The sequence below is a fragment of the Doryrhamphus excisus genome, linkage group LG18, assembly GCF_037039965.1.
Source record: "Doryrhamphus excisus strain RoL-2023G ecotype Guam linkage group LG18, RoL_Dexc_Guam_v1.1, whole genome shotgun sequence".
NCBI classification, from domain to species: Eukaryota; Metazoa; Chordata; class Actinopteri; order Syngnathiformes; family Syngnathidae; genus Doryrhamphus; species Doryrhamphus excisus.
In genome coordinates, this window is record NC_136374.1 from 16,120,214 (window position 1) to 16,132,410 (window position 12,197).

Below are 12,197 nucleotides of genomic sequence, written 5' to 3' on the forward strand. Positions count from 1 at the left end.
CAAAGTTTTGATTTAGTTTAGTTTTATTTAGTTTAGGTTTCCTCCCCCATTCCAAAAAACATGCTAGGTTAATTAGCGACTCCAAATTGTCCATAGGTATGAATGTGAGTGTGAATGGTTGTTTGTCTATATGTGCCCTGTGATTGTCTGGCCACCACCTCTCGCCTGAAGACAGCTGGGATAGGCTCCAGCACCCACCCCCCCGCGACCCTCGTGAGGATAAGTGGTAGAAAATGAATGAATGAATGAACAAATGCACAAATTATGACAACAACACATATTATTCATAGATGACTCATTTAATCGTGCGGGCCAAATGTGGCCCGCAGGACACTAGTTTGAGGCCCCCGCCTTGATATGAAAGTTTAATGTAAAGTTTGATATGGATGCTGTATGGTATCATGTACCCAGAAAAAATTATTACGTTTGATTAATGTTCATGTTAAAGGTTAAATAACTGTTAATAGTTATCCTCCTTATCCGTGTGGAAGTGGTAAGTTTTTGGCGATTTAAGTTTAAAGGAAATAACTTGAAGGCTACCGTTTAGGTCGCTAGCTCTCTAGTTTGCGAGTTAGCATGTGTCTCAAGACCCTGCAGTTGCGCAATATGTTGTAAATAAAAAGAGTATAAATGTGACTATAGTCGTGTTTTGTCATGTCTACAGGGCTCTAATAATGCTTTGTTCATTTTAATCTGAAAAAAATCATTTGTCTACCCACCAACTATATGTGGTTTCTTAAGTTTTTATTATTTGATGTTTTATTATTATATTTATGTATTTATTACTGATTGATTTTCTTTATTCTTGATTTATTTATTTTTCATCTTATTTGAGGCCCCCGCCATGATATGAAAGTTTAAAAGTTTGTGCGGCCGGCACACGTTTGATATGGATGCTGTATGGTATCATGTACCCAGAAAAAATTACATTTTTTTTTATTACTCTCATCCGAAGACAGCTGGGATAGGCTCCAGCACCACCCATTAGTTATCAATGATGTGTTGTGTGACCTAATTGTGCTGACTTGTGTTGGTGTGGACTTCCTCAGAAACACATGAAGCGGATGACACTGAGTCACGGCTTGTGACACGGTTTGTTGCAGTCCGTACTCAATTTCCACAACATTAGGTAGACCTGCAAAACAACTATATTGTATACTGTGGGTAGACAACTACATCCCTTGTATTGGTGGTTTAGGAGCATATCATACACAAGCAGTATAATTGCATGTACTAATATTATGGTGTATAATGACTGAGGGACAGGGACTATAACCCTCTCACTGCGTGGGAGAGCCTGTTCCCAATATGGCGAGTACCATTTTCCTTGAATGCAACACACTATCAACACACACAGTAGGCATTTCATGTAACAAGTTCCTCCATCTATCCTAGTGTCTTGGCATCTTCTCCACACGCAATACGAGATATTCAAAATCTCATGACGAAATGACTCCAGCTGAGCACATTTCAGTTAATAACAATTTTATTTGTTATTTTCCTTAGAAAAAAAAAAAAACTATCACAACTTCATTGGATTACTTTTACATTTTGTTTCTCTCTTTCTCTTCTAGTTGTCACTCAAGTAGCCTCCTCAACAACAAGATTGTGATCTCATGCCGCAACACCAAAACATCCCGCTACTATACCGCACACCACGAGTACAACATGACAGCATACATCTTTTTTTTTGTTTCTTATTAATTCCATATTTGCATCGGGCGTCTTTTTTTTTTTTTTGACAACTGGGGAGTAGTGACTCGCGATCGAAACCACTTCTATTAAAAAAAAAAAACAACAACCATAAATGGAGTAGAAATCCCTGATGGTTATACTTTGAAAACGAGGGATGACAGTCTTGGAGCGGTGTGGTCCATACAACATGCACCTGACAACGTGTGTGTGTGTGTGTGTGTGTGTGTGCAGTGACTGGACAGCACCATAAATCTACTCTTTCTCTATATATATATTTAATGGGTTTACGAGGTTCCCTGGCCTACATGACACAGTGAGAGAACAAGGAGGTGGGAGGGAGAGGGAATCTAGGTCAGATTGTGGAGCATGCAGACCGGACTGGACCCCCCCTCCTCTTTTGTGGCTCCAACACTGAAAGTATACACAAAAAAAAAAAAGCAAGCCTATGTAGGATTAAGAGATGTATCGAGTGTTTCCCTGAGAAACGTGTCTTCAATCAGTACCAGAGAGATATTTTTGCCTCTCCTTGAGAAAAAAACGGCTCATATTTAGCAAGCATCCGAGTCTGAGCTAGCTACTTTTTGTCTCCATGTTGGGGAAAATGAGGCCACATTTCACCGCAGATAGCATCCTAGCATCCTAGCATCCTTCTGGTCCGTAAACATGACAATCGATTGAAAAAGAAACAGGGAGTTAAGTCAGCCATGACACCTCGGTGACAAACGGAGCTCCTGTCTTGCTCCTCAACCTCTGTCACTCCCGAGTAGCGGGTCTGAAAATAGATCCCCTCTTCATGTCTGCTACGGTAGCGCCGCCGCGCACACACGCCGATGCCACATATTGAGCTGACATGCGAGCGCCGGGTGATGAGGAACCGGGGGGAGGCTAAAAGAGGTCAATTAGCTGCGGGCTGCAAAAAAAAAAGTACACGATGCTGTCGTCAAAAGTGTGTCAACGTTGTTGTCGGTGTGCTTGTTTTATTCTATCGCCGTTGTTGGCTCGATACAATGTCGCCCGCTAGCGCCGAGCTAATTAGGGAGTTGCGTTAGCCCTTTTCAAGTTTAACTCCTCAGAGTGAGGCGTTCAAGTGTGCGCCGACTAAAAACGGGAAAAACACTTGTGTGGGAACAAAAAAAAAAACCAAAAACCGCTAGTTGTCCACTCACACGTTTTGTACAAAGCGTGATCTAAATCAACGTATAGAAAGTCCACAGCCACTCGAGGAAATCCTTTGTATAAAAAGTGGGTATGAATTTTTGTATGATCTCTTTTTCTGTGATCGGCTATTCTTAAAAAGCAACGACCGGGGCGTCGATGCCGCTCAGTAAAAAACAAATACAAAGATTTTAAAAGCTAGACTCCACTTTCTCCTGCACTTGGACTCCTCCTGAGGAGCGCAGAGGAGGCGGAAGAGGGAGCAAGGAGGAGGCTCTCTCTAAGAGACAAGTTTGGGTAGGACCGTACGCATAAGTATGGCCTCTCCTGAATCCCCCAACAGGTTGCCCCTCAGTTTGTTGTTGGCGGTCGCGGTGACCAGGCCGGCCCCCCCCTTGGCGAGAATGGAGGGGAAGGAGGTACTGTGGTGCTCGGGGAGCCGCTTCACCGGGGCCCCTTGGCTCCTCTCGGTTCCGGGCAGCGGTTTGGGCAGCCTGCGGTACAGCCACGGGTGCCTGAGTGCCTGGCTGGGTGTGAGTCGGGACGAGGGGTCCCAGTCCAAACACTTCTTAATGAAGTCAATAAAGGTTGGGTCCTCGCAGCCTTTCAGCGCGGCGCTCCACTCTTTGCTGGCCGGGGGGCCTCTGAGTTTACCGCGCCGCGAGCGGGACGGCGTCAGCACGGTGGCGCCGGTGGGCAGGGTGTTGGCTCCGCAGTAGCGAGGGTGGCCCTTGGAGTTAATGAAGGTCTTTACCCTTTTGGCCTGTTCCAGAACCTTCTGAGGAGGCATGCCCAGCAGCTCCATGACGCAGGCCAGTTGGTCGCCCTCGTCCTCGCCGGGGAAAAGAGGGTAGCCCGTCAGCAACTCGGCCAGGATGCAGCCAAAGCTCCACATGTCGATCGGAAGGCCGTAGCGTGCGCCGAAGATCACCTCGGGCGCTCGATAAAAGCGAGACTGGATGTAGGTGTACACACGTTGGTGCTCGAAGCAGCTGGAGCCAAAGTCAATCACCTGGTGGAGAATAGAAGAATACAAATTGTGAGTGGGAGCGGCGGCGGCGGCAGGAACGCGGCGAGCTTTGCGTGTAAATAAACACCTTGATGCCGCTGCGTCCCTGCTGTTTGAGAAGAATGTTCTCCGGCTTGAGGTCACAGTGGATGATGCGGAGCCGGCTCAGGGCTTCCAGGCACTGCAGGATGGAGTGTGCAAACTTGCGGACCAGCGGCAAGCTGAAGCCCTGGAACTTGTTCCGCTTGATGAGCTCGTAGAGGTTCATGCTGAGCAGCTCAAAGGTCATGCAGATGTGGTTGCGGAAGGTGAAGTGCTCCAGCATGTGCACCACGTTCATGGTGCCGTTGCGGTCTTGCTTGCGCAGGTGCTCCAGGATGCGGATCTCCTCCTGCGCCTGCCGGTGGAAACGCTTCTCGTTGCGGACCATCTTCAGAGCCAGGTGCTGTTGCAGTTTGTGGTCGTAGACTTTGGCGACCTGACCGAAGCTTCCTTTACCGATGATCTGAGGAAAGAAATATTTTGACTTGACATACGACTTTGGAACGTTTGGTAGATGACTTCTTTGTTGTCACAATCTCCATCACTGGAGAAGAAGTCAACGTTGAGGCAACGTAAAGGTAATCTGGGACTGGCGTGCCCTGCCAAGAGTCCCGACCTCAAGCTAATGCGAGTCTTGTGGGATCAACTATCAACAACGCCTGGCCGAGTAGTGAAACGCCATCCCACAGCAGCGTGTTACCCGTCTGGCCGTTGTTACAAGACACGTCAATTCCGACGCTCATTCAAAGATAAGCTAACGATTTGTCGTCCTCACCTTGAGAAACTCGTAGCGGTACGCCAGATGGTCATGGGCGACGTTGATGTAACCGCCTTGCTCGTCGTCGTAGCCGCAGTTGTTGTTGCCCCCGGCGACAGCCGGCCTCTTCTTAGCGTTGGGTCCCACAAAGTAGATATCCGTGTAGGAGTGGATCTCGGTCTGCTCCAGGGCGGTGAGTTGAGTCCGGTACAGTCGCTCGGCCTGCTCCGGTGTGAGCGGGCCGCACGCTTTGCTGCTGTTACCGTTGACAACGGCGTGAGCGCTGGAGTTTTCGTTGGAGCCCTTACTGGATTCAGAGCTACAACGAAACACGTATAGAAGGACTGCGATGAGCAAAGGGCCCGCCTTTTCGGTGTAAATGATTGACATGTCAAGCGTTTCCCCCCCACCTGTCTACGCTGTGATCCTTGGACACGCCGGAGGCTGGTGCTGGCTTGCTGGGCGTCTGAGCGCCGGTCCCGGTGTTCTGAGGCGTTGCTGTGGTAATGGCACTGATCTTGCGATTGTTGGTGGAGTCTTCGTAGAGATACTTGACCTTCAGCTGGCCGCCTCGCACCGTTATCTGATCCCTCATCACGGCCTTGTTACCAACAGCCTGGACAAGAGATAGCAAGTGGAAAAAGGCGTTATTATATTTAGTTATGAGCGTGTGTATATATGCACTACATAAGTATGTACAGTGTGTACTGTTTAACACCAGTAAAAATAAATCTGGTGAGGCTGAAGCGAAACCATCTGGAGTGTGAGACTGGATCTTAGGCATGCTCAGCACAAGCTCGGCGGTCTTTAATGACTAAATTACTAATTATTATTATTATCACTAAAGTTATCAAGTCACGACTAACTGGGGAGTAACAAAGCTGGGCAGCCCCCCTCGGGGACTGAACACGCCGACAGCCAATAGGAGAGTCCAACTGTGAGCCACTGAAGAGGATGAACCAGCAAAACTAGATCTAGATCCTGTCTGGCCGCACCAGAATCCCAACCCCCCCAAAAATAACAAAACACATCCGAGTGGCTCATTCAAAAGTAACCCAGGTCCCGAGGCACATTTTTTTATGAAAAATGTTTTCCCCAATTAAAACAACCGCTCTAGAATCCAATAAGAACAGGTTAATCCAATGAGATTTGATGATTTTCATCGTTTTAAGTTCACGGTTTGTACTACAACAGTTGAATGTTTATATAAGTCTCAGTTCTTCAGGACAGTGAAGTCTCGTTTGAGCAACCTCTTGGAATTCCGGCTTTTAAACTTCCTGCTGTGTCTTACCAGTGGAAACATCCACAATGAGGCACAAGGGATCTGACATCCGACGTATGTGTTCGTGAAAAGCGGGACGCGCTTATGTGGGTTGGTCAATGTCCTTTTATGTCGTACTTCCACGTGACCACTTGGCATCTTAATAACAGGGGTCAAACTTTTTAGTTCTTTGTGGTGTCCTGTTTGACGACCGGTGTCAGGGGTCTCAAACTCAATTTACCTGGGGGCCACTGGAGCTAAGATCTGAGCAAGGCTGGGCCGCATCAGGTTTTCCAAAACAAAAAAACGCATTTATTAAAAACAGAAAAATATACAAACTTTTTCAGTGCTTTGGTTTAGATTTTCTACAGGAAAAGCTCTGATAAAACATTCCAACTCAAATATCTTACTTTTTATTTTTCTGCACAAAATAAGATGAAAAATAAATAAACAAATCAAGAATAAAGAAAATCAATCAATCAGTAATAAATAAATATAATAATACAAATAATAAAAACTTAAGAAACCACATATAGTTGGTGGGTAGACAAATGATTTTTTCAGATTAAAATGAACAAAGCATTATTAGAGCCCTGTAGACATGACAAAACACGACTATAGTCACATTTATACTCTTTTTTTACAACATATTGCGCAACTGCAGGGTCTTGAGACACATGCTAACTCGCAAACTAGAGAGCTAGCGACCTAAACGGTAGCCTTCAAGTTATTTCCTTGAAACTTAAATCGGCAAAAACTTACCACTTCCACACGGATCGGGAGGATAACTATTAACAGTTATTTAACCTTTAACATGAACATTAATCAAACATAATAATTTTTTTCTGGGTACATGATACCATACAGCATCCATATCAAACTTGCGCGGACCGCACTAACATTAAACTTTCATATCAAGGCGGGGGCCTCAAACTAGTATAGTATAGTATGGGCCAAATGTGGCCCGCAGGATGCATGTTTGAGACCCCTGATGTAAGGAAATGCCACCAGGAAGTACAGATGAAATGAGGTTGCGACATACAATATCTGTGCTGTAATTAGGCTCGGGTTTGATTCTGTTTTCCAACACGGCGACGTGACTTGCAGGGTCGGTTCCCATAAGTGTAACTATATGGTCTTGATATACGACAGGCAAGCCAAATGGCTGACCCGCCGGCCTTCTAGCAGTTGCTGTCCCAAAAACTGTTCGGCCGGCGCCATTGATTGAGCCCCTTCACACACACACACACAGACACGATACCCTCATAAAATCAAATGGCATGTGGCGTGCCAACTGTGATGGCTTATTGATCTGATAAATTACAAAAAAACACCAGCAAAAAAGAGCCTGGGGTGAAAAGAGTCTGTGTGAATGTTAGACGAGGGTGTTCCTTGTGTGCAAATCGGCATGGTGCAACAGATGGAGAGGAGCTAATCTCTTTGCTGTCGGAGAAACACCTAAGCATGCCCCCCCCCTCTACCAAGCAGCCAGTTGCACAAGTTCTCACGTGCAGCAAACACACAAAACTTGTCGTACTGCAAACCAGCTGGGCTCATTCAAAACAAAACAAAAGTGAAGGTTCATGAAAGTGCTGAACCTCCTCACTCTTCACATTAGCTTCTCGTGGCTTTTATGGTGAAGTGGTTATGATCACTTCAGCGGGAGCGCGAGGCAGCAGCACTTGTGAGCATTCCGACAAATGGAACTAGGGCGTGCGCTCCTGTCAGTTACATTCAACGGAGGACATTACCTCGGCGAGCGTGACAGTAGATACAAAAGAAGAAGGGCAGCACTGGGAGAGACGACGCACTCGAACCCCAGTGCCGGCCCACCGATGGTGGATTTACATGGCAGAGTACAAGAGAAGTGTTGATTGGTGATTTTGTTTTGTGGGTCACATTTTCAAGCCCAGTGAATCTTTATAGACTTTTATACCAAAACCATTTTCCCCCCTTTTAGTGTGAAAGTCTGTAGAGAAGCATTGTGTGCACATTTTCTGCCAAAGGGGACATTCAGAGAGGCACCCACTTGGCACCCACTTGTATCTTCAGACATGCTGAATGCTGTTGAATGAGGCATAATGTTCTTATGAGATTTAAAAATAAATGTCCTTGGTGTACAGTAATTGACAAATCCATTATTAACGCCATATTTTCATACCCATAACTCTGACGAGCAGTGTGTGAAGATTGGTTGTTCACACATTGGTGGATCATTTTGAGATATCAATGCATAACTTGTGTTGATGTTGAAACTATAGCCTAGTTTTTACAATAATTAAAAGTGAATTATTTGTTCCATTTTACATTTCAATATTGAGCAGGGGTTAAAATTTCACCCTTTGTGGCAAACTCCGACACATAAAAAATACTCATGGCGTGGTATGGAAGCCGCCTTGACTCTTGTCACAGACAATTATATAGTCTTTATCTGTTGTAAATATTTTACATTTTCTGCTATTTATATCGCATTTCATATATATCACAATAAAATGTGCATCACCGGAGTGGGAGATAAGAGATAAGAGAAAACTTACCACTTCCACATAGATAGGGAGGATAACTATTAACAGTTATGTAACCTTTAACATGAACATTAATCAAACATAATAATTTTTTCTGGGTACATGATACCATACAGCATCCATATCAAACTTGCGCGGGCCGCACTAACATTAAACTTTCATATCAAGGCGGGGGCCTCAAACTGGTGTCCTGCGGGCCACATTTGGCCCGCGGGCCGCATGTTTGAGACCCCTGGTGTAAGGAAATGCCACCAGGAAGTACAGATGAAATGAGGTATGAGATATGCTAACTGTGCTGCCTTCCAACAGCACAGTTAGCATCTAAACAGAGTGACGCTAATGAGATGACAAGGAAGAAACATGCAGGGCGGGGCGGGGGGGGGTATTTCTCTCCACGGAACAGGATGTCTGGAGACAGTGTGCGTTATAGCACAGGAAATAGGCCTTTGTTTGCTTTGCGTGTTTGCATGTTTGCTTACCGTGTGCTTGGGCATGGGGGGCAGGCCAGACGGACTGTTTGTATCGGCGTCCTCTTTGAGGATGTGGTCCGTCCTCATGTACGAGTCATAAAGTCCATCGCCGTGACGCACTGAGGGACCAAAGAGAAACAAAATACAAAATAAATAGGCGACACAAACAAAGATACATCATGTGATCTTCTTGGAAGACAAAAGGTAGAGCAAAGTCCCATTGATTATTTCGTCAATGCTCGCTACAATGTTGTGAAAACAAACCGGAGAACCAGGACAGGATAGATATTTCCTGTGAAAATCCATCCAATGGATGTATTGTGACTGGTGCATTGTACCCAAGACAAGGGCAGCGACCTGACCAGCTTAGGTAGGGCTTAGGGTCCCAGATTGCTAGCGCTGCAAGTGGTATTATTGGCCTAATGGGGGTAACAGATGCCCGTGTGACGACAGCATCTTTCCGTCAACCCATCTGTCCATTCAGGTCCCGGTCATGTACGGCCAGGTCAGGTGCGCTCCAAAATAGAGCCCACATGGCTCTATTCAATAGCGAGGTGTGTGTGTGGTCATGTAGATGCTGGCACTAAGCCATCCACTTAATTTGAGATGACACAGCCTGGATGCATGATTGAGAGGCGAGCTTGTAGGAGGGCGGCGGTATCTCATATGACAAAGCCCATCGCCGGGCTGTTTATCTCAACAGTTGTAACGCAGCCTTCTACCTCACTTTTTGCTTCTCATGGTCTTGCGTTGAAATGTACACGCCCGAGTAGCCAGGGAACATTTACTTTGCCGACGTTGTTTGGTTAGCTCCAAGAAAAACAACTAATGTTCCCGCCGACCGGCCCTTGAGAGTGTTCGAAGCGTGGGCAGGTGCGTCACAACCCGTGTCCCCTAGTCAACAGACCTGCTACGGGACAGATTAGACTCGCTGCCTGGATACGGACGCATTAGACCTGGACAGCACAGCAAACACGAGCTTTAGGTCTCCGCATACAATATAAACCAAGCGCAGACGTCGGTAGCTTTCTGCAGTCCTGATCATGCAGTGAAGGCTATGCACTTTCTGGATAGACCTGAACTTTGCTTTCCGATCAAACCTACCGAGAGAAGTAAGAAAATAAACACTATGTACTTATGTAAATAGCGCCTCTGGTAATATATACTTGCATAAATATCTACCTTATGTAAGAAGATCACAGGACTACAGAAAATTGTCCATTATGGACGGATTCTAGTTATACCCTTTGGCAATTCGCCCGACCAAATTTGAACCAGGTGCACAAGACAGGTTGTTAACACTAAACTACAAAGCTTTTTAGAAGGTATGCACCAAATGTGACTACAATGATTTGAACAGTGTGGAAAAAGTCAAGTCAATCAAGTCAAACATTGGCATTTGTGGTACATTTGTCAGAGAAACAATAACACTTTCCACTCTTTGTGTCCAATCTTTTAAGTGAAGTTCACAAACATCATATGTCATTAAACGTGACTGGGGTCGTAAACTGGTAGTTCCTGGTAATGTTATCAGATAACAGTAAAAATGAAAGATAAATAGAACCCGGTCACAACAAATGATACACATGACCATGAAGGGGGTTAATTATAGTGGTTTAAACTTGATACAAAGCATACTAAGAAATACAAATACGCAGTACATTCAGAAATGTTTGCTAAAACATTGAGATAAAGGCTTTAAGAGTGGCGTGGGTGTAGAGAAAAAAAGCAAATTTCATTTACACATCTGCTGCCTGTTCACAAAGTGCCACAACGTGACATTTAAGCCCACATACAAGAAAATAAATAACAATTCAAAGCCATTTCTGACACAGGATATTAATGTGAATGGAAAAACTTGGAACTACAAACAACATGGAGGTTTAATAAAGATATATAGTTGTGGTTACCTGTTGCTATTGGGCCCTCTGGTTTTCTGCTTATGATCATCATGGTTGTAAATAGTTTTTGATGCCAGCATCCGAAAGTAAGGTCCCAAAAACAGTAGAAAGAAATTACATGGCCGGCTGAACGAACAGCACTTTAAAGAGCGTTGACGCCGTCCAAAATAGCCCCGAGTTGTGTTGTGGGTTTAACTAACCTTTTTTAAAAAAAAAAAAAATAATAAGTTTAGTTATAAATTCAGCACTCCGGCTTTGTTTAAAAGTGTTTTTTGTAGGCTGCTAACATTAGCAAAGCTTCGGGAGTGGGTGGTCGCTTTTCCCTCAGCAAGCTAGCCAGCTAGCCACAAAACAATCGTCCACAGTGGAGCCGCTCCCTCTCTTACAAACAGTTAAAGTCCGAATATCACAGCGTTCAAATGTGGCCCCTTTGCCCCTCGCCTTTTTCTGTCTGCAAAGCGAATCGACCCAGAGCACCATTCCCGTGTTTATATTCCCGTCTAGCTGACTTTGTAGTTAAGAGCCAACGGCGACGATACGACACGACAAACTCGCCGCGACCTCTCTTGTCCCCCCCTTTTGGGACGGCGTCGCTCGTCTTCTGGACGGCTATCCAAAGCAAGCTAGCAAGCGGTTCACTCGCCCCATTCTAACGGAACGGCGCAGACGAGCGATGTATCTCCTTTTCCGTTGAACACCTGTAGTCACCGCGACAAAGAAGCGAGTGTTTAATCCGTCCTCTCTGCTTGTACGAGTGTCTTATTCGACGTAGCCGAGTGTATGTTGTTGCTATGGGCGTCTTTAGTGTCCCGGGGTGAACGAGCCGCCTATGGTTGGAGGGCGGGGAGCAGGGCGGGGCTTGGCTGGGCACAAGTTGGAAAAAGGAGGATTGGGCGCCTCCTGGTGGCGATAACGTGCACAACACAAGCTTGCCACAACAGGTGACCTCAGCTTGGTAAAAATTCCATGTTATTACATTATCGTTTTTTTTGTATTAAATAATTGTATTGGATGAAAATAGATGATCAAATTATCAATTATACAGTAATAAGCACAAAACACAAAATTGGAAACATTTCATAACCAGATTTGAAATAAGGCCAAAACAGTATAATAATCCATCTGCAGTATGTGAAGTTCTATTGGATATGAAAAATTGGTGCAGCACGTGAGAACGGGAGAAGGTGCATTCAAAGACTGTTAAACAAAGCGGGACATATTGCCGCTTGCGTGAATCATTCAAAAACTGAGGGATTTCTAACTCAACTAATGGTCCATATTTCCAAAATTTATTATTTCATCTGTGATTAATTATGAGTTAACTACAGACTAAACATGATTAATCTTGATTCAGTATTTTAATCAGTTGACAGCCTTCAAGT

General features: G+C 45.1%; 1 protein-coding gene across 1 annotated transcript; it reads right to left on the minus strand.

Moving 5' to 3' along the window:
* Nucleotides 1-507: 507 nt before the first annotated feature.
* dyrk3 (dual specificity tyrosine phosphorylation regulated kinase 3) lies at nucleotides 508-11,643 on the minus strand. The gene is made up of 6 exons (XM_058055469.2): nucleotides 10,825-11,643; nucleotides 8,924-9,033; nucleotides 5,069-5,274; nucleotides 4,677-4,977; nucleotides 3,948-4,364; nucleotides 508-3,862 (listed from the first exon to the last, which is right to left on the minus strand). The coding sequence occupies exons 1-6, from the start codon at nucleotides 10,865-10,867 to the stop codon at nucleotides 3,131-3,133; spliced, it is 1,809 nt and encodes a 602-aa protein (XP_057911452.2). The 5' UTR covers nucleotides 10,868-11,643; the 3' UTR covers nucleotides 508-3,130.
* Between the last annotated feature and the right edge of the window lie 554 nt (nucleotides 11,644-12,197).

What these genes read in the sequence shown, in the direction of transcription:
- dyrk3 (XM_058055469.2), bottom strand. Translation starts at nt 10,867, where the DNA reads ATGATGATCATAAGCAGAAAACCAGAGGGCCCAATAGCAACAG. An exon ending in CCCCCATGCCCAAGCACACG is followed by an intron (nt 5,275 to 8,923) that starts GTAAGCAAACAT and finishes TCTCTTGTCCAG; the next exon opens with GCTGTTGGTAACAAGGCCGT. An exon ending in AGGGACGCAGCGGCATCAAG is followed by an intron (nt 3,863 to 3,947) that starts GTGTTTATTTAC and finishes ATTCTCCACCAG; the next exon opens with GTGATTGACTTTGGCTCCAG.